This window comes from Octodon degus, unplaced genomic scaffold (assembly GCF_000260255.1).
Source record: "Octodon degus isolate 3935 unplaced genomic scaffold, OctDeg1.0 scaffold00226, whole genome shotgun sequence".
Taxonomy (NCBI): Eukaryota; Metazoa; Chordata; class Mammalia; order Rodentia; family Octodontidae; genus Octodon; species Octodon degus.
In genome coordinates this window covers 1830560-1850481 of record NW_004524802.1, presented here as the reverse complement: position 1 = coordinate 1850481, position 19922 = coordinate 1830560, and the positions used below count along the sequence as shown (strand labels likewise).

The 19922-nt window shown below is 50.0% G+C and overlaps 1 protein-coding gene across 4 annotated transcripts in view; it reads right to left on the bottom strand.

Moving 5' to 3' along the window:
• The window catches only part of Cdc42bpb (CDC42 binding protein kinase beta), a 52477-nt gene extending 32876 nt beyond the window's left edge, over window positions 1-19601 (bottom strand). For 3 of the 4 annotated variants that reach the window (XM_023705610.1, XM_023705612.1, XM_023705611.1), the window contains exons 1-6: window positions 19522-19601; window positions 16579-16674; window positions 11225-11373; window positions 3703-3796; window positions 1518-1718; window positions 825-1073 (exon numbers count right to left, since the gene is read on the bottom strand). In XM_023705610.1, coding sequence (XP_023561378.1) covers window positions 825-1073; window positions 1518-1718; window positions 3703-3796; window positions 11225-11373; window positions 16579-16674; window positions 19522-19590 — 858 coding nt within the window. In that variant the 5' untranslated portion in view covers window positions 19591-19601. The remainder of the gene's footprint in view (window positions 1-824; window positions 1074-1517; window positions 1719-3702; window positions 3797-11224; window positions 11374-16578; window positions 16675-19521) is intronic. The other variant, XM_023705613.1, reaches the window with a different exon arrangement.
• Between the last annotated feature and the right edge of the window lie 321 nt (window positions 19602-19922).

The window sequence follows — 19922 nt, the reverse complement described above, 5'->3', positions numbered from 1 at the left end:
GGTAAGCCTCGCAGCGCAGGAACTACCTCAATCAGCAGACAATCAGCACGAGGCTGTACAAGGGGCTCCACCTGCGCTCCCCAGGCCTCAGCTTCCGAATGAGAACCTCATGCAGCCACAAGTCTCCCAGGCCAAGCTCATTCATTTTAAGAGGGCAAGAGGAATAAAGCAAGTATATAGTATGACAAATTCTCTTGACTAAAGAGTGAATACAGTTTTGTTTTTCTTTCCCACTTGGTTAAAACCTCCATTTCTTCATCCTCAAGCCAAGCCACAAGTAAGGGTTTGATGAGGCCAAAACGAGTTTTTTCTTGGCAGTCCAGACTAAACCCTGGGCCTCAAATGCACTAGGTAAGCACTGTGCCACGGAGCTGTATCTCCAGCACTGTTCTCTGTTCCTGAGACAGGGCCTTGTTCAGCTGCCAGGGCAGAATGCTGGGATTACAAGCTTGGGCAGAGCGCTGGGATTACAAGCTTGGGCAGAGCGCTGGGATTACAAGCCTGCCTCATCTTTTATGTGGACACAGTGTCGACAGGGCTTCAGTGAAGCGTTCATGTAAACACACACGTGATACCGCTTTGAAAATGAATGAACTATAATGAAAAGAAAAAAAAAATCTTTCTGATGCGTTCCAGAGGTCACCTAGCTCTTAAATTGGGAAATAAGGACCGAGCTGAAGGGAGGAGTCACTGCAGACCTTCATGACACTCACAAGCCATCACTGACTTCCAAGCTGCTCAGGTGCTGGTCATGCCTGTAGCCTACCCCTGCTGACACCCAGACCCAGGCAGGCACGGTGAGACCTTGAAGGCGGGACACTTACAGTGTTTCTTAGCACATCATCATCCACGTCAAAGTTGGAGGTATCAGAGGGGCTGCTCACATCTGGAATGTAAGGTGCTTCGAGGTTTCGTATATTTTCCCAATTCAGACCTTCAAAAAATGCATGTTTTTTGAAGTCTTCTATTCCATTCTGTCCCAGCCTGCGCTCTCTGCTGCAGATCAACCTCTGGATGAGGTCTTTGGCTTCTTCAGAGACATCCGTGACGTGGGAAGGAAACTGAAATCGCTCCTGTGAGGGGTGAAAAGCAGTGCAGAAGCAGACGTGGCAAGAGCAGTCTGAGAAACAGACCTACCGCAGCCCTCTATACCGCACGGTACTAGACGCAGACCAGAGCTGCAAGAAGCCGCGAAGGCTCCCCGGCCTTATTCACAGCTGCCTGCCACCATACCACATGATGGATCTCTGCTTTCCACAGTGGCACGGAACACAAGGGTGTGCTGTGGGGAGAGTGCACCAGCACAATCTTCAGAGCCTGCTCTGTAGTCTCAGGGAAAGCCCGGGTCCAGAGAGCTCCTCTAGAGAACACACGCATGACTATCTGATGAAAATGCACCTTATGTCCAGGCCTCCTAGTCAGCAACCAGCTGCAGCCCATCTCCCTCCCTCCCTGCCTGCCTGCCTGCCGGCTGGCCTTAAAACATGCCGGATGCCCAGGGAGGTACGATGCCTTACTTCATGGTTCATGATCTTGCCGTAGGTCTCCACAAGCGACTCGGCATAGAAGGGCGTCTCCCCATAGAGCATCTCATACATGCAGACACCCAGGGACCACCAGTCGCACTCGGGCCCGTATTTGCCCATGCCATCCTCCATGGCCTGCAGGATTTCAGGTGAGATGTAGTCAGGCGTGCCCACGGCCACGGAGGACTGGACCTGGGGAGGAGGAGGTGCTGAAGGGAGACTCCAGGGCCTTGAACTGCAGCCCTCTACACACTTTCTCTGAAGCTCGGCAGCAACAGGAAAGGAAATGATTGTGGAGTAAGTGGTGAAGGACCAAGATTTGTATTTTTTTTAATTGTCTGATTTTTTTTTTCATTAGGACATAATTTATATACAAATACACCCTTTAAAAGTTGCTCAGTTCAGTACACTCACAAAGTTGTGCATCTATCACCATGATCAGGAGTAGTTCAAAGCCTACTTCAAGGCAGGGGCAATAGCTCAGCGGTTTAAGTGTCTGCCTGGAAAGTGCAAGGACCCAGATTCTATCCCTGGGACCCCATCTGTGCCGGCCACCGAAAAGGAGTGGTGGCACATGCCTATAATCCCAACACTGAGAGGCTGAGACAGGAGGATCACTATGAGTCTGAACTGTGTCATGACACCCTGCACCAAATAAATAAATAAATAAATAAATAAATAAATAAATAAATAAGTTTCTTTTAAAGGGGGGAAAAAAAAGCCTAACTCAAATCAGGGCAAAGTAACACTCTCTTGGAAGGCCAAGATCACACAGGCCCCTGGTGCCAGTCTTCAACCTGAATCCCATTAGGCAGAGTCCTTCCCTCTGTCCCACCTGGCTTCAAGTGTGGCCTGGGACTGTGTGTGTCCAGCCCAGCCCTTGGCCCTCTCACAGACCCTGCAGAAGGGGTATGGGTGTCCGACAAGGCTGCCACCTGCAGCCCACTCTGGCTCTCCCAGGCAAAACATGGGGAGTTGGTATACTCTGGCATTGTCTGGACAGGGGACTAGGAAGTAAGCACATCCCCCCCAAAGCAAGAGAAGAGTTCCCTGATTCTTGTGCCTGAATGCAGGGACACATCTCCCCAACTGCACACAGGGAGGGGCACTCATCACAGGAAACCAAGAGTGGACTGCGCAGGCTGAGGCAGTGGCCACAGGCCAGCATCTCCCCTGGGATCTCCTCTGGGGAGGGTACCTGGAGCCAGGGCGGTGACTGCTGTTCATCTGAACAAGGGGCAGGGAGATGTGAGTGGGGGCCATGCAGGTGAGAGGGGCAAGTGAGAGCAGCACTCTGGCCCCGGGAGGTCAGAGCTGAACACAGCAGCAGCGCAGCACTCCTCTCTCTCTAAATGATACAGGGTCTTGCTGCAGCTTGGATTCACAGTGACCCTCCTGTCTCAGCCTCCCCAGTGCTGGGATTATTGGCTTGCTCCACCACGTCCAGTTTCAGGTATGGTATGCAGTACAAGGGATTAAACTCAGGACCTGGAACTTGCCAAGCAGGTGCTTATGCCACTGAGCTATATTCCTGACCCTCATTCTCTTAATTTACATTAATAAAGCTGCTTTCTTTTCTTTTCTTTCTTTCTTTTGAGACAGTTTCACTATGTATTCCAGGTTGGCCTTGAACTCACAGACTCTCTCCAAACTCAGCCTCCTGAGTGCTGGCATTATGGGCATGTGCCACTACACCCAGACGGTAAAGTTGATTTCTTTTTTTTCTTTTTTTGTAGTTAGTACAGGGCCTACAGGGTCTCACTACAGAGATCAGACTCATAGTGATTCTCCTGTTTTCAGCCTCCTAAATGCTGAGATTACAGGAGCGCGGTGCCACGCCCAGTCTCCATCCATCTCAGCGTGCTTGGGGGCGGGGTCAGCACGGCAGGCCCAGGGATGGAACCCCTGGCCCCTGCATCTGCCTAAGCAGGCACTTTAATCTGCTGAGCTATTTGGCCAGCCCTAAACTGATTTCTTTTTCTTTCTTTCTTTCTTTTTTTCTTGGCAGAACTAGCGATTGAACTCAGGCCCCTGCACTTGACAGGCAAGCGCTTATTCCACTGAGCCATCTCCCCAGCCCTGATTTTTTTAACTGTATCTCAAATTGAACAGTCAAGCTCCTTATAACTTCAAGCCAGTCTAAACCAAGTGGAAAATCTCCAAAAGAAATACCTACAGTGCCATCATCATTCATCTTCAAACATGAGCCAAAGTCAGCCAGGCGGATGTGACCGTTCACGTCCAAAAGGACATTGTCGGGTTTGATGTCTCTGTGCATAAAATAAACACGCAAGTTAACCATGTCTGTGTAGCATGCTGGTCACAGCTCTTCACTGGCAGTGAGCGGGGTCAACTGAGGAACAGGTACCCTCACTGCCAGGAGAGCAGTGACCACTGAGCCAGCGCCCAGGGCAGCCCGCCAGGAAGGGCAGCTGCCACCACCGCCACTCCCTGCAGCTCCACTGGCCCAGAGGACAGCTCTGCTCCTCCTGTCCAGCCCCCACCCAGTTAATCTCCCTAGGCCTGAGGTGGCACTGCCAGCATCTGAGAGGTCTGCACACTGCCCAGCGTTAGACAAAGGGTGCCCAAGGTGCGACCATGCAGGTCACTCAGGGTTACATAATGCAGTGTGTGCAGCACTACACAGACGCAGACACGGAGTCTGCAAAGGAAGGAGGTGGTGACACCTTGGAGAAGTAAGGCAAGATCCTAGCTAACTGCTACAGTCTAACGAACACCAGACACCCAGGTGTGTTGTGTTGTGTTGTGTTGTGTTTTGGTACTAGGAATCAAACTCAGGACCTTGCACTTGCCAGGCAAGTGCTGTGCCAGTGAGCCACATCCCTGGCCTACCAAGTGTATTTTATAGGGAGGAATGCGGCAGAGTGCCTTACTCAAAGTACTGAATACACGCTGTGCAGAAGGCTGCTTTCTCTGCTCTTTTTTTGTTTGTTTGTGGAACCAGGGATTGAACTCAGGCCCTTGTGTTTGCCAGGGAAGCGCTTATTCCACTGAGCCATCTCCCCGGCCCCTCTCTGCTGTTTTTTTGCATGCTCCCAAATGCTTGCCCTCATCCTCCTTCCTAGCAGAACAAGCTAACGGGCCTGCAGAGCTGGAAGGGCCCAGCTCTAAAAGTACCTCAAGACACACTCAAGGCTCTCTCAGCAGCACTACCTGTACAGACAAGTAAGAAATGACAGAACCACTGCCTACAGGAGAAGAAGGTTATGCCTGCTGCCCCAAGAGTGGACCGCCCCATGTCCACAAGGCACGCACACAGAGACACAAAGAAAGGAGACAGTCCTTAGCAAGCAAGAAAACCACAGAGCACCCTAACTGAAACAAGTATCACCAAATGGGCATCCAGGAAAAGACAAATCCCATGATGAATAACTGAAAACCAAAATCCGATATAAAGAATTGGACAGAATTCGGGGAAGAAACAACGTAAGAAATAACATCTGAAACGAATACCAATGTATGAGGTCTCCCAATGAGAATAAATTCCGATTACAATCTAGTGAAAAGCACTGAAGATGGGGCAGAGGAAGTGCGAAGACAGAAGGGAGATGATGGAGTCCGGGTGCAGGCAGCCGGACCCAGGGCAGCTTGAGGAAAGCCACACATCCAGAGTCTGGGTGTGGAGCAACCCAAACACAGCAGAACACCTCGCCTCTCACCCTAGAAGACTTTTCAAAAGCAGAGAAGGCAATTACAAAAACAAAAATAAAGTTCGGGCATGGTAGTGCACCTCTGTAGTCCCAGCACTTGGGAGGCTGAGGCAGGAAGATTGCAGCAAGTTCAAAGCCACCCTGGGCTAGAAAGTGAGTTCAAGGCCAGTCTGAGCTGCATAGCAAAACCATGTCTCAAAAAAATAAAAAACAAAACCAAGCCAGGTGTGGCAGCACACACCTGTGATCCCAGCACTCAGAATGCTGAGGCATGAAGATCCCCTCGAGTTCAAGAGCACGCTAGCCTACACTGAGTTCAAAGCCAGACTGAACGAGGTGGCAGCCTGAACTATGCAATGGGATCCTGTCTCAGAAAGAACAAAACAAAACAACCTACAAAAGCAAAAACAATGACTGACTTTTGGAGCCACAGAAGCTGAAACAGAAAACACAAATGTGCCAGGAACAGTGGAAGAAGGCGCCCTAATGGGGGAGAAGGTGCCCTAACGGGGTGGCCTATGTGGCTGGTTCAAGACGGCTGCAGTGGGAGTCCTCAAAGAGGATATGAGGAGACCGACACAACTTCTGGGGCTCACAATGACAAAAAGGGACAGACTATAACAAAGTGATGCTTTGAATCACAGCAAATCATGGGAGAGAGCCTTGTACACATGGCCATCATGGGCCATCTGGGTAAGGACAGACGAGAGCCTTTTTTTGTGCGAGATGCAAGAACAATTCCAGCACATGCAAGGCCCTGGGGTCGGTGCATACTGAGACAGGGTTTCACCAATAGTTCAGGCTGACCTCGAGCTCACTATGCGTCCTTAGCACTTTGAGAAACCATGAATGGATGAGAGAACTACTATGAAGGAAATGAAACTACGAAAAAACAGTAAAGTGCCGAAAGGAAACATGAGTTCTCTTCCTTTCTGAGTACTAAAAAAAAAAAAAAGTTTTCTCTACTAGGGCATGGAAGCACACACTTGTCAACCTAGCACTTGCGATGCTGAGGCAGGAAGATCTCTGTGTGTTCGAGCCCCGCCTAGGACACACAGAGAGTTCGAGGTCAGTCTCAACTATTAGTGAAACCCTGTCTCAATCAACAAACAAACAAACAAACAAACAATAAAAAGGTCTAGATATGTAGCTCAGTGCAAAAGCCCTGGGTTCAAACCCCAGCACAGACAAAACCAAAGTGTGAGAAACTGTGACAGTCAAGAGGAGCCTGAGAAGACATGGCAATCCTGGCTGGGGCCAGCAGAAACAGCCAAGAACATCAAGTAAAAACAAATAAAAGACCAGTAAACAAGATAACATCAAATAGCAAAGCAAAGTCAAAAAAACAAATGAACCAGGAAGAATGTGTGCAACACATATTACAGATAAAAGATAAAAACTTCAACAGCTGAAGGAAGCAGAAATTGTGCAGAGAAGTGAGCACACATGGAAGGCACAGAGAGAGGCAGGCAACCAACCTCGCAGGAAAGCAGACCACACCACGTGGTGGCCCTATCGTCCTCAGAGGGCAGAACTTTCAAAGCTCCAAAACACTGTGTTGGCAAGGCTGTAAGGACAAATGCGGTGCTGGGGCCGGGCACGGGGAAGTGACTGCCTGTAATAAAGCTGCATACCTGTTTGAGTTCTTCTGATCAGCAGTGCCACTTCTAGGAGCAGCTGAAGACACCGACAATGCAACCGCATTCAAGCACATGGGTACTCACTACTGCCTATTCCTAACTGCAGAACACTGGAATCCGCCTCATGACCACTCCCAGAGGCTGAGTGCATAAATCATGGCATTTTCACAGAACAGAGCACTACATAAATGTCAAAAAGAATGAAGAGCTCTATGATCTATGTGGAGGGACTTTTACCATACATAGTTAAAGGAAATGTAAAAAGCATAGACCTAATGACTTAGGACTTGTAAGTCCTAGCTTATAGGGGGGGAGAAATCAAAACACGTGAACGTGAGAGCAGAGAACACCAGCTGGCAGGGGGAGTGCGACGGGGGACTCGGAAGGTCCAACCCTGCTCGAGCTGCACTTCCTGCAGCGTGGTGTCTGGGGTACACACGAGTGTCCTACACATTCAAAGAGTGCAGTGACGTCCCCAAAGTTGGGCCACAGAGCCTCAAGTGGAAGCTGCTGATACCAGCAAGCACAACAGGACTTCAGAATTACCACTCAGGGATGAGAGGCAGGAAACATGAACACATCGCAGGCCCACAGGACCTGCAAGCATAAACTTCACGGAGGTGCAGATGGGGAGTGGGCCCGGGGTGAGGGGTCTGTTGGGGTAGCACCAGTGCAAGGCAATCTGCAGCTGCTCTGATAAACCACAGGTCTGAGCAGACGAGTCGCTGAGCGCATACTGCAAGGAGCCAAAGGCTTCAGCAGGAAGAGACTCAAAAGTGCCAGGAAGTGCACTCACAGTGCCACACTGTGACAAGGTACACACAGACACCGGTAGACATGCATCAATTTATGCGCACATACCTGCACTCACACCCCTGCCCTCCAGGAGCTAAGCGGCCGACACCCCTGCTGCAAGGAGTACACCATGTACCTGGGTCTTGGTCATTTAAACCATTCCCTAACAGATCAGGGCAGCATAAAGAAATGACCAAGCCGGGACACAGAGGTACATGATGTGCCAGAAGCTGGGGTCACCCTCATGCCAAACCCAGGGAGGGCAAGTCACAAACAGGGCTTCTGCCAGCCAAGGCAGCTCAACTGGGCACAAAGGCAGTTAAGACGGTGACTAATTATAATACACCAGGAGGAAAAAAAGTTTCCTGTATCCACTTGGACAGTGCAGAGTCAAACATGAGCAGGGGTACTTCCTAACAGCAGCAGGCAACGGTGACAATTGGTGTGACCAGCCTGAAGTGAGGACAGCACTCAGGAACCCACCCAGCAGTGGCCTTGTGGAGCTTGATGGTGGACATTGGAACTGGGCAGCAGATTCAGAGGAAGAGGAAGACACTGGCTTGGGCTTGAAATATCTGACCACAGGGAAAGAACTAGTGACAAAGCAGGAAATAAATCAAATAAAATCCTACCTGGATGACCTACTTCATCAGCACTGTAGGGCTGATGGCAACGTCTGCCTCTTGGTGTGAGGCCCAGAAGAACTTGATATATTCTCATTCTCTGTCTCTCTCTGTCTCTGTCTCTGTCTCTATCTCTCTCTCTCTCTCTCTCTCTCTCTCTCTCTCTCTCTCTCTCTCACACACACACACACACACACACACACACACACACGACAGTTGGAAGTGTGCAATCTGTCCATCAGGAGGAAACATCTGTCCATCAGGAGGAAAAAGCCTCCTACCCAACCTAAGAAGTGTGCTATTACAAAAGCAGGAGATATTATAATGTTTTTACATAAATATACTTTATACAGTCGCCCCTCCATACCTGTAGGGCACTGCCAGTCCTGCTCTTGCTCTGATGTGTTGGAAGGAAGGCTGTTCCATCGGCTTGCCAAATGCAACCCTAGAGTGGCTTCTTGGGGCTGACTCCAAAGCAGAAGCCACCACTGGGCAGGTCCCAGGGACACTCTGACTGCCTGAGCTTCTTCTCGTCACCCTCTACAGAACTTTGTACGTTCCCAGAGTTTGTTTTCCAAGACGCTTTCTGTTCTCTAAATATCCCATCACCAATTCTGCTTACTCTTAGTCCGTTCTCAACCCTCTCAGCAGCCACAGTTCTCTCTGCCATCCTACACGACTCTGCCCCTCCAGCCTCCACTTGTCCTGTGCCTGGGGCAGAGCTACACACTGGTGTCCTGTCCTGAGCCCTAGCTCCTACTGCCTCCTAGCTCAGGAGCACCCATAGGCCAGGCTGCCAAAGCATCTGGTAGGTGGCAAGCCCTGCCCTCCAGAGACCTCAGGAAAAGGCCCCAGCCACGACTGGGCCAGTCAGTGGCACTACTCGTGTGCCCAGGAAACTTGGCAGGCAGTCCCGCCCACATAGCACCAGCTTCGCATACACCCGCCTGCACTGGCCACTGTGCTTCCTGTGAAGACTCCACTCTGAGCTGGGTCATGGTTCATCTCAGTTCATTGGCAAGAAAGTGATTACCTATTTGTTTACTTTTTGTTAAGACTCTTTTTGGATTATGTCTTGTACTGAGTAACTACTTTGAAGACAACAATACATACTATAATAATTATTATTATTCTTTCTATTTGGTCATGAAAATTTATTTTTTTGTAACATAATAAAGATTTGCTCCCTACACTTGATTATTTTAAAAGGGAAAATGCTAACTAGACTCAGTAGAAATGCAGATATCATCTATTAGATTTTGAGTTTAGGAAGTGTTTCCTAAATAAAATCCAAAAAATATTAACTATAAATAAAAGATGCATAATTTTGACTGCAAAAACTATACAATAATACTATACAGTTCATGAAGGCTACTGCTTGCAAGGAACTCGGTTCACAAGCAAAGTCATTTGGCAGTATCTATATACTCTGCTTCATGTAGCAAACACGACCCCAGCCATCTCCCCACACAGACACAGCCATCTGCTCCAAAATCATAACATACAGTTCACAAACTAAGATACCACTATAAATAAACTGCAAACTTAAAAAAGGCAAAAAAATATTAAAAAAAAAAAAAAAAAAAAAAAACACTATGGCGATCCAAACATCAAACTGATGGTCTTGACTTAGCGGGTATCATTTGAGGGCTGGCCAAATAGCTCAGTGGATTAAAGCGCCTGCAAAGCAGGCACAGGGGCCAGGGGTTCGATTCCCAGGCCTGCCGTGCCAGCCCTGCCCCCTGGGCAAGCTGAGCCGGCAAGGAGGCTGTAAAAAGGCGGATCACTGAGTCCAATCTAGTAGTGAGACCCTGAACACCCTGTAGAACCTTCCCTAAGATACAAAGGAAAAAAAAGTTTTTGAATTACAAATTTCCGTGTCAAAGCTAGGTGGACGGCACAGGCCTACAATTCCAGCACTCAAGCTTAGGCAGGAGGATTACTGCAGTCAAGGCCATTCTGGGCTGCAGAGTGAGTTTAAGACCACCCTGAACTATGTAGTGAGACTCTCTCTCAAAAAAACAAAAACAAAACCCCCCCGAAATTCCCAGAAAGCATAACCCGTATTTTATTTTCACATCAACTGTGCCTAGAGGTCAAGAGAGAGAAACTACTGTGCACCTGATCAAAAACTGAGAGGAAAGCTTTCTAACTAGAGGCAAACAGCAGGGCTGGGGAGATGGCTCAGTGGAATAAGTGCTTCCCTGGCAAGTGCAAGGGCCTGAGTTCAATCCCTGGTTCCGCCAAAAAAACAAAAAGAAAATAGAGGCAAACAGGTCAGGATAGGTCATTAAAAAGGTGGTTAAATTAACTTCTTTGGAGACCTGTGATTAAGACCTCACTTCTCTATTGTGAATTAGGCAAACTCTGTCAAGAAATGAAAAAGTGCAAGGCTGGGCATATGGCGCACACCTGTAACCCTAGCACTCAGAGGGCTGAGGCACAAGACAAAGACCAGCCTATTCAAGACCAGCCTGGGCTACCAAGTGAGCTCACAGCCAGCCTGAACTGCATAGTAAGACCCTATCTCAAGAAGACAAACCGCACCCCAAAACAAAAAAATGGCCTTGCAGTGACTGAGAGAACTGTGACTACTAGACGCAGAGAAGCGAAGTAAAGCACTGTGCGAGACCTCATCACACCAGCAGCATGACATGCTCACTGCTGTGACAGCAGCCCCTTTCTTCAGCCCACCCCGTGAGGGCTTTGTGGAGTGACCCACCACAGGCCCAGCCTGGCCAACGAGGACTGCAGGAAGAGCACAGCCAGACACATGCTGATGGGCTAGGCCATCACATTCGTGGCAAGACTAAAACCTTGTGGATGCCAGGTGTGCTGTGGGGAGACCACTCTGTGCTTGCTAGTTCGTGGGGGGACTCCCTGCAGCGGGCCTCCCTGGGGACTGGGACAGAGGGAACGTCCAAAAGAATACTCAATGTGCTGGTCACAAAACACACAAGGGCGGTCACCTGTGCACGTAATGAAGCTGGTGGATGGAGTCAATAGCCAGCACCATCTCGCCAACGTAGAACCTCGCCATGTCTTCTGGAAGTTTGTCTTCAAATTTACTGAGCAGGGTCAGCAAATCGCCACCCACGTAGTAATCCATAACCAGGTACTGTAGACCAGGACAAGGAAGAGACAGTACAACACTCAGTTACCACTGAACTCAACAAGTGAAGGCCAACCTTCCCTCAGGAGCCCTTTGATTCTCCAAGGCTGGACACGGCTACCCCAGTGTACAACACTGCCACAACTTACATTATGCAAATGGCAGAGAATAAATTAAAGATACTACTTAATCATTAAACAAACAACTGAAGGATTGAAGCTGGAGAAAGCCCTCCAAGAGCTGGAGACCAAAAGAGTAAGATGTACTGTCCACCAAGTCCCACGGATTTGGTCAGCCAGGCCTATAGCGCAGGCAGTAGTGGGCCAGGGAAGGCAGGTGGGTATTTACAACCACACAGGGCACCAGCAGCCCGTGTGGGAAAGATGGCCTCATCGGAGAGCTGAGAGGCACACTTACGCCTCACGGTGCAGACTGCCTATAAAAGCCACAGTGCCCACAAAGACCAGAGCAACACAAGAGCTACCTTCTCACCGGCAGGTGGCTACCAGGCTGGCCGTGCACCAGGTACTGGAAACCTGGAGCTGTGACTGTGCGGACCTCCGGTCTGAGGGCAGCTTAGGCTACTGAGGCCAGATGCTGAGGAGGCCCCAGTGCATCGTGCTGGTCAGAGGCCCAGGTTGGGCAAAGCACCACAGTTTGTGGCAATATGGCAGCTGATCTTGCACTGCTGGAAACCACTCCACCTCAGGCACACTTGGGGACAACGAAGACACACCTGCCCAGGACTGATTTCCTTTTAAGACATAAATGCTCTGGTCCAGACCTTTAATTCTTCAACACAGGAAGAAAATACTACTCCTTGGTTTATTGAGCTGGGGAGTGAGCTGGGTGTGGTAGCATAGGCCTGTGATTTTAGAACTCTGGAGGCAGGAAGAACACTGTAGAGTTCAAGGCCATTCTGGGCTACAGTGAGTTCAAAGCCAGCCTGAGCTATACAGCAAAACCCTGTCTCTGGATGGATGGATGGATGGATGGATGGATGGATGGATGGATGGACAGATGGAGGGATGGAGGGATGGAGGGATGGATGGATGGATGGATGGATGGATGGATGGATGGATGGATGGATGAATGGAGGGATGGACAGACGGACGGATGGAGGGATGGATGGATGAATGGATGTATGGACGGATGGATGGATGAATGGATGGAGGGATGGACGGATGGAGGGGATGGATGGAGGGATGGATGGACAGATAGACTGATGGATGGACGGAGGAATGGATGGAGGGATGGACAGATGGATGGATGGACAGATGGACAGAGGGATGGATGGATAGATGGACGGATGGATAGACGGATGTATGGACAGATGGACGGATGTATGGACAGATGGATGTATGGACGGACAGATGGATGAATGGATGGAGGGATGGACGGATGGAGGGGATGGATGGAGGGATGGATGGACAGATAGACTGACGGATGGACGGAGGAATGGATGGAGGGATGGACGGATGGACAGATGGACAGAGGGATGGATGGATAGATGGACGGATGGATGGATGGATGGACAGATGGCCTACAAGCAACCACGGCCACTGTGTGCTGTGTGACCGCCAGGCTCTGCACCTCCAGGCTGCCTGTCTGGACCGACAGCTCCTGCCATTCCTCACACCAGCCCTCCCCGAGGGACAGTCAAGACTCCCTTTTACAAGTGCCTTGGGGATCAGCCCACATCACCCAGCTAGTCAATGGTCACCCAGCTAGTCAATGACACAGCTGGACTGAGTTTCTTCATAACAATGCTCGGGTCCTACATGAGACAGACCTCCCACCGTGCTGCTGTCTGGGCCCAAGGCAGGGCCTACATTGTGGGCCCATTTTGAGGAGACAGCAACCAGCAGTCGCTCGCCCTGCCTTCAAGACACCTGCTACTGCCTTCTCCACCCCTGTCCTCCGCACTGTGAAGGGCAGTGGGAACCCAGGGTAGGGTCTCAGGAGCCTGCTCCCCTGTCTCCTACATCTTACCCTACTCCTCCCACACAGCCTCTCCTGGACATCTTGCTGACTTGCTCACTCTTAGCAGTGAGTCAGTGGACACCCCTGGGAACCAGGGCCTGGACGGGTGGCAAAAGGCACGGTCCTTATAGGCAGAGCTCACATCAGTGCAGGGAGGTGGACCATAGCAAGCAGCAGTAAAAAGGGCCAGGAGGCCCTGGTTGACAGTGTGGTCAGGGCTCCTGAACGCTGACCTGGGTGGGGCGTGGGGGGGTGGGAGGGATCATGTTCAGCAAAGGCCTGAGAGGTGGCTCTGTTCCAGGCAGGTAAAGAGAACACCAGGCAGTTGCAGTTGCAGCCTGGTGTGTGGGGATGGATGGATGCAGGCTCCCCTCCACTGGCCTGACAGGGATTGGAAAGGTTGTAACATAGTCCAGACAGGGCAGGTTGCTGTGTGCAGGTGTGACAGGAAGTGAGGACAGCAGGCAGACAATGAAGGGGTTCTGGAGAAGGGGAGGACAGCAGCTGTGGGGACACACAGGAGGAGGGACAGGACAGCAAACAGCCTAGGTCTCCAGCCCAAAGAAAGCAGGAGGCACACACCAAGGGCCACATAAAACTGAGCCCAATGGTTCCTGTGCCAACTTAGAAATTAACAAAAATAAACAAAAAACATCTTATGGAGTACTAATCTGATTACCTATTGGAAAAGTAACTTATGAAAAATGTAAACTCAAGTATATGTACAGCAAACAAGTAAAAGGTTTTCTTGGAGTAAGAAGTATAGCAATGACTTCCTCTCTCATGTACCATAAGATTCTGAGTTAAGTCAATGAGGCAACACACTTTTTTTTTTTTTTTTGCAGAACCGGGGATGGAACTCAGGCCCTTGTGCTTGTCAAGCAAGTGCTTATTCTACTGAGCCATCTTAGTTGGTGGTGAAGTAGGTTTAATTTTTGTGAGACTCCAAGTTAGATGCCATTACAGAGATCACAGCACTGCCAGGCTTGTGGTGGTCAGAGGAATCCGAGGTTCCATGCCACGAGGGTCACAGACACCCATCTACACTTGCACATGGGCCTCAGTCCACCCCAAACAATGCCTCAGGGGAACTCCCTGAACACACCTGTCTGCAGGGAGCAGCACCTGCTCCCCTCCTGGGACACTCAGCCACGTACTGGAAACTGCCACACCTTTGCCTTCTTCCTTTCATCCTTAATTTTCATCACTCTCTTCACTAGGCCACTCCAAAAACTCAAGCAAAGGGCACCTTTTCTGAGATTCCTAATTGGCATGCATCAGCTCAGAACACTCAGGCTAATAATGCCTGTTTAACTAACACTTTACCTGGCAACACACTATGCTGATTCTGGAAAAATAACTGAAATAAACCAAAAGTACATCTTCCTCTGTACAGGACCATGTCGGCCAGTGTTCTCTGGAAATCCATTCAGTTCCATCAAAAAAGGAAACAAGTCAGAGGGGTGAATGAGTCCTCAAGATATTTCTTGACCCAGAAGTTGTGGGTTTCATGGACATGACCCCAGGTCATCTGCTACCAGCCAGGTAGGCTTAGGTAGGGGCCCTGGCAAAGTGGCTACTGTCTGTGCAAGGACCACAGATACACGGCTGTGCCTCTCTGTGCCCCAGATACCCCACTTATAAACAATAAAAAGCACAAGGGCCTAACTCATGGGCTCATGGGAAGACTGCCCAAGCTAACCACAGGCCTGACATACTGCAGGTACTCAACAGACACCAGCTGCCCCTCTGCCAAAACCAATGTGTATAGCCTGAGTTCTATGTAAACAGTTTAACACACATTTCACCAAATGTGTATGTTCAAATGTAAGTGGGTTTTTTTGGGTTGTTTTTTTTTTTTTTTTGTATTAAGAATCAAACTCAGGACCTTGCAATTGACAGGCGGGCTAAGCTATCTCCTTGGCCTGTTTTGCTGGTTTTGAGATGGGGTCTTACTGCGTGGGGCAGGCTGGTCTTGAACTTGAGACCCTCCACCTCAGCCTCAAGAGGAGCTAGGATTATAGACATGTGTCAGTAAACTCTTGATGTTTAACGAGATTATTATGGGCCAGGGATGTAACTCAGCAGCATAAGCACCATAAGCTCAGCAGCACAAGTCTGGCAGGCATAAGGTCTTGAGTTCAATCTCTGGCACCAAGAAAAAAGGGGGAGGAGGGGGAGAAGGAGAGGGAGAGGGAGGTACAGAGTATTCTAAAGTGAATAAAAGAAAGCCTGCATTATTCTCTTTTTCATGAACAAGTGGAATACACGACTAAGGAGCTTTGGGATGAAGAGGTTAAACTGGCCACTGTAGGAAAAGCAGAGCTGAGTGTGGTGATACGTACCTATAAGCTTAGCACTCTGGGAGGCTGAGGCAGGAAGACCAAGAGTTCAAGCCCAGCCTGGGAAACTTCAAGAATTGGCAAGACTCTGTCTCAAAATAAAAGCAGCTAGAAACTATACTCAGTGCAAAGACCATGGGTTCAAACTCTAGTAACTCAAAAATGAAAAATAACAGGGCCTCAGGTCCCTGCTTGGAGAGTGCGACGACAATGGTAGTCATACCCTGCCTGGCCACAGCCACAGAAGCAGCACCTGGCAGAAGAAGTGAAACTGAGACCAGCTTCTCCAGTCTTCCTGGGGTGTGTGCACCCACCGCTCTGTGCCAAGGGCACACTGAGGTTAGGAAACCACAACCATCTTCCAGGGGGAGTGCTCTGAGTGGGCTCAAGGCCACAGCCTGCTCTCCCTGCACTCCTAAGCTGGCTGCCTGGAGTCCATGCTCAGCTCCATGCACATATGGGACCATGGTGCTCACCGACCAAGGAAATAAAGAATAAGCAAATGATCAGAGTCACCAAAAACACAGTGAGATGGCCCTCAATCGCACCCTCAATAGGCGGCAGGAGGCGGCCGGAGAAGCAGCCACGCACCCTGGCGCTGGAACCCGGTCCATGCCCACAGCTGCTTCCTATCCTCTACCTGACTCATGCCAGGAGACATTTCAAAGCTCCAGGCTATTTAAATCCAATACATCCAGAGAATGGAATAAGTGGGTAACCTAGTGACTAGAGGAGATGTACAGACTTCCATGCAGACTTTTGTGTCTGTGGCTATCAACCCTACTGCTCATTGTGACACGGCAAGCCCCTGCTTCAGCCAGGCAGACATGAAGGTCTTAAAGGCAGCACAAAGGAGTGCAGGCTGAGGGGGCCTGGGCAGACCTACCAGGTGGTTCTCGTCCTGGAAGGCGTAGTGCAGCGCCGTGATCCACTGGCAGTCACCGTTCACCAGCACATCACGCTCCTCGCGGAAACACGCGGTCTATGGGAGAGGAACGGCAGTCAGCTGTGCGGTGGCATGAGTGCAGCTGCTCCCCAGCTCCTGCAGCCACACACGCCCCTGCCCCGGGGACCCCTGCAGCAGTGGAGAAGATGAGCATCTCGGTCCTCTTCTCTCTGAGCACCAGATATGAGCAAAGGCCACGAAGAATGCACCAGCCGCTCCTGTCTCCAAGGGCCATGTTTACAGTCCACATGTGCGGTCAGCCATTCTGAGTCAAGTTAGCCACAGCTTCCCCAGCTTGGTTTTCTCTCGGGTCTCAGGGCATGTGCCATATCACAGCTACCTTGTCCTAAGCCTGTGATCTGAAGCGAGACTGATTCAGAGAAAAAAGGGTGCCACTCCACACACCAAGACCCAGAGGCTGATGGGTAAGAGGCTACCTGCATGGTTAAAGACAGATATAGGAATGGGGAGACGGTGGGCACGCCACTAGGCTTGCAGAGCTCTGCACAGGAAGACCTGTGACGCTAAGCCCTGGAGCCTGCTCTACTTGCTGTCATTTGAGTTTTCCATAAATTTTTCTTCTCAAAACTTGTAAGACATTTCTCTCTTTTAAAACAAACATGTTTCAATCCCCAGCACCACATGCCACACTGGCCCAGCCCCGGGGTGCACTGAGCTGGCCATCGAGACTGAGCACGGTGGCACATGCCTGCAATCCCAGGGCTGGGGAGGCTGAAAACAAGAGGATCATTATGAGTCTGAGCTGCATAGTGAGACCTTGCATCAGATACATTAAAAAAAAAAAAGCACCCCAATTCTACTCGTTATCACTAGACGAGGGGCAACAGGCAGCAGCTGACATCCACGTGCAGACACAAGCAGCTCAGCTGCATCCTGACCTCTCTGGCCAATGGCCATCTGCCCCAGACAAGGGCAAGACTCGCTGAGATACCTAAGCGCCAGTGAGCCTGGCCTCCTGCCTACCAGTCAGCACACTGCCCACAATAAAATGAATGCAGCAGGGAGTCCCTGCTGCAGCCGCAGCCAGCCTGGGAGCCTCTGTGATGCGGTTCTCCAGGGGCCACTCTGCGTGCACCTGGCCACTGCCCAGCAAGGTCACAGTGCAGCCCAGTCTCAAGCAGGAGGCCTTCCATGGGCACCTACAGACAGGAAATGCACGCATTACTCCGCAGTTTTCTTTTCTGTGTGTGTGGGGGGCGGGGGGAGTGGTAGTGGGGAGTGCTGAAACAGTGTCTCACCATGTAGCCCAAGCTAGGCTTGAATTTTCCATCCCCCTGAGTGGTGGAATTATAGCTGTGTGCCACTATGACCAGCTTCAAGTGTTTTAATGACCAAACAAGTACAATAACCCAGCTTGCTCTAAACACAGTGAATACACACAGCTTAGTGGCTCTTCAAGTCAAATCTCTTAACCTGCTTTTATTTATTTTATTCATTTTTTTGTCTTTTTGAGACAGGGTCTCACTACGCAGCTCAGGCAGGCCTTGAGCTCACTTTTTAGTCCAGGTTGGTCTTGAACTTGCAACGATCCTCCTGCCTCAGCCTCCCAAGTGCTGGGATTACAGGACTAAGCCACCACGCCTGCCTAAACTTATTTTCATCTTTTTTTCCTTTTTGGTACTGGGAATCAAACTTGGGACTTTGCATTGAGCTATCTCCCTGGCCCCTAATCTGTTTTTTAAAAAAAACTTTTTAGATATCAATACTATAAAATTTAATGGCTAAAATAAATCTAGGGGGCCAGGGAGATGGCTCAGTAGAATAAGCGCTTGCCTGGCAAGCGCAAAGGCCTGAGTTCAATCCCCAGTTCCGCCAAAAAATAAAAATAAAAAAATAAATAAATAGAATTTATTAAATAAGAATTGAAAGCCAGTTATTTATACCTAGTGTCCTATATCGATACACATATGATACAGGCAGACTGACCAACCAATTACACAAATAACCCATTAAATAAACTCTACGGTCATAATAATGGCAGACACTCTAGGCCTTTTCTGAGGAAGCCAATGAAGTTAGTTGGACCTGTGTAACCGAATTTAGACTGTAGCAGCCATGCTGCCTCTTAAGATCTGTCAACTCCACACCAAACACCTTACACCTCCATGTACATGGAGCCCTGACAGTTCTTTTCCCCAGAGAGAAATAGTCTCAGCTGGCCTGATTCCCCTACAGGGAGGGAAGGCCACGGGGCTGAGGCAAGTCTGGGGTGGCAGACTAAGTGATGTGGAAATGGGAGAGGAGGGAAGAAGACTCAGTGCCTCGGGAGGTCACAGGATGCGGGAGTGAGCCAGCCACAGGGCTACCAGGAGGTTGCAACTCAACTAACACACACCCACTTCTTAGGCAATAAATAGGTATAAGATGTCATCGAGGATGCCACAGCAGGAAAGAGGATATTGACACAGACAGGAAGAGCAAGCTCTAAGCGAGTCAGATGTGAGCCTCATGAGCAGAGGGGAGGCTGAAGGGAAAAGCTGCCACATCCCGAGACCTGGTTGATGCCAATGGTATGTACGGCTGGACCGCACTCAGGCCAGAGTTCTGTGTGGTGCAGGGCGGGGCTGGGTGCGCACTAAGAAGTGCATCAAGACTGCACTTCACGCCGGGACACTGCATCTGCGCAGGCCTTCGCCCTGGGCCTCAACTGCGGCTTACCAACTCCAGGCTGCTGTCCACCTCTCAGGAGCCAGAGCCCTGTGATACACTGCAAGCAGCTGCTATGGAGGTGGCAGGCGCCAGCAGGAAGCTGACGGCCCCTGCAGAGATCCCTTGTCCAGCTGAGGAGCCTGGGCTGGGGAGGTGGCTGCCATTTTCCTCTCAACCCTGCTGCCACCTACTTATGTGACAGCCCACACTCACCTCTGCTCTCTTAAGCATCTCCCACTTGTTAAGGATTTTCATTGCATAAATTCGTTCAGTGCTCTTCATTTTAACCACAGCAACCTAGAATACAAAGGTGAGTTTCACAGAAATGCAATTGGTGGGAAATAAAAAGGCTAACATATCTTTAAACAGCTACAGCAGAAATCTAATTCTCTGGAGGCCCTGGAACTGTCCAGAAAAATAAACTTATTTGCCCTTGTGAGTATAGGAACTTGACCTTTTCCTCTGGTACTGAGAATCAAACTCAGGACTTTGCGCTTTCTAGGCAGGCGCTTATACCACTGAGCTATATCCCTGGCCCAGGAACTTGACTTTAACCACTGCAACTCGACCCCAAGCTTCAATACTGAGTGACAGGCACACAAGGTTCACTGTTC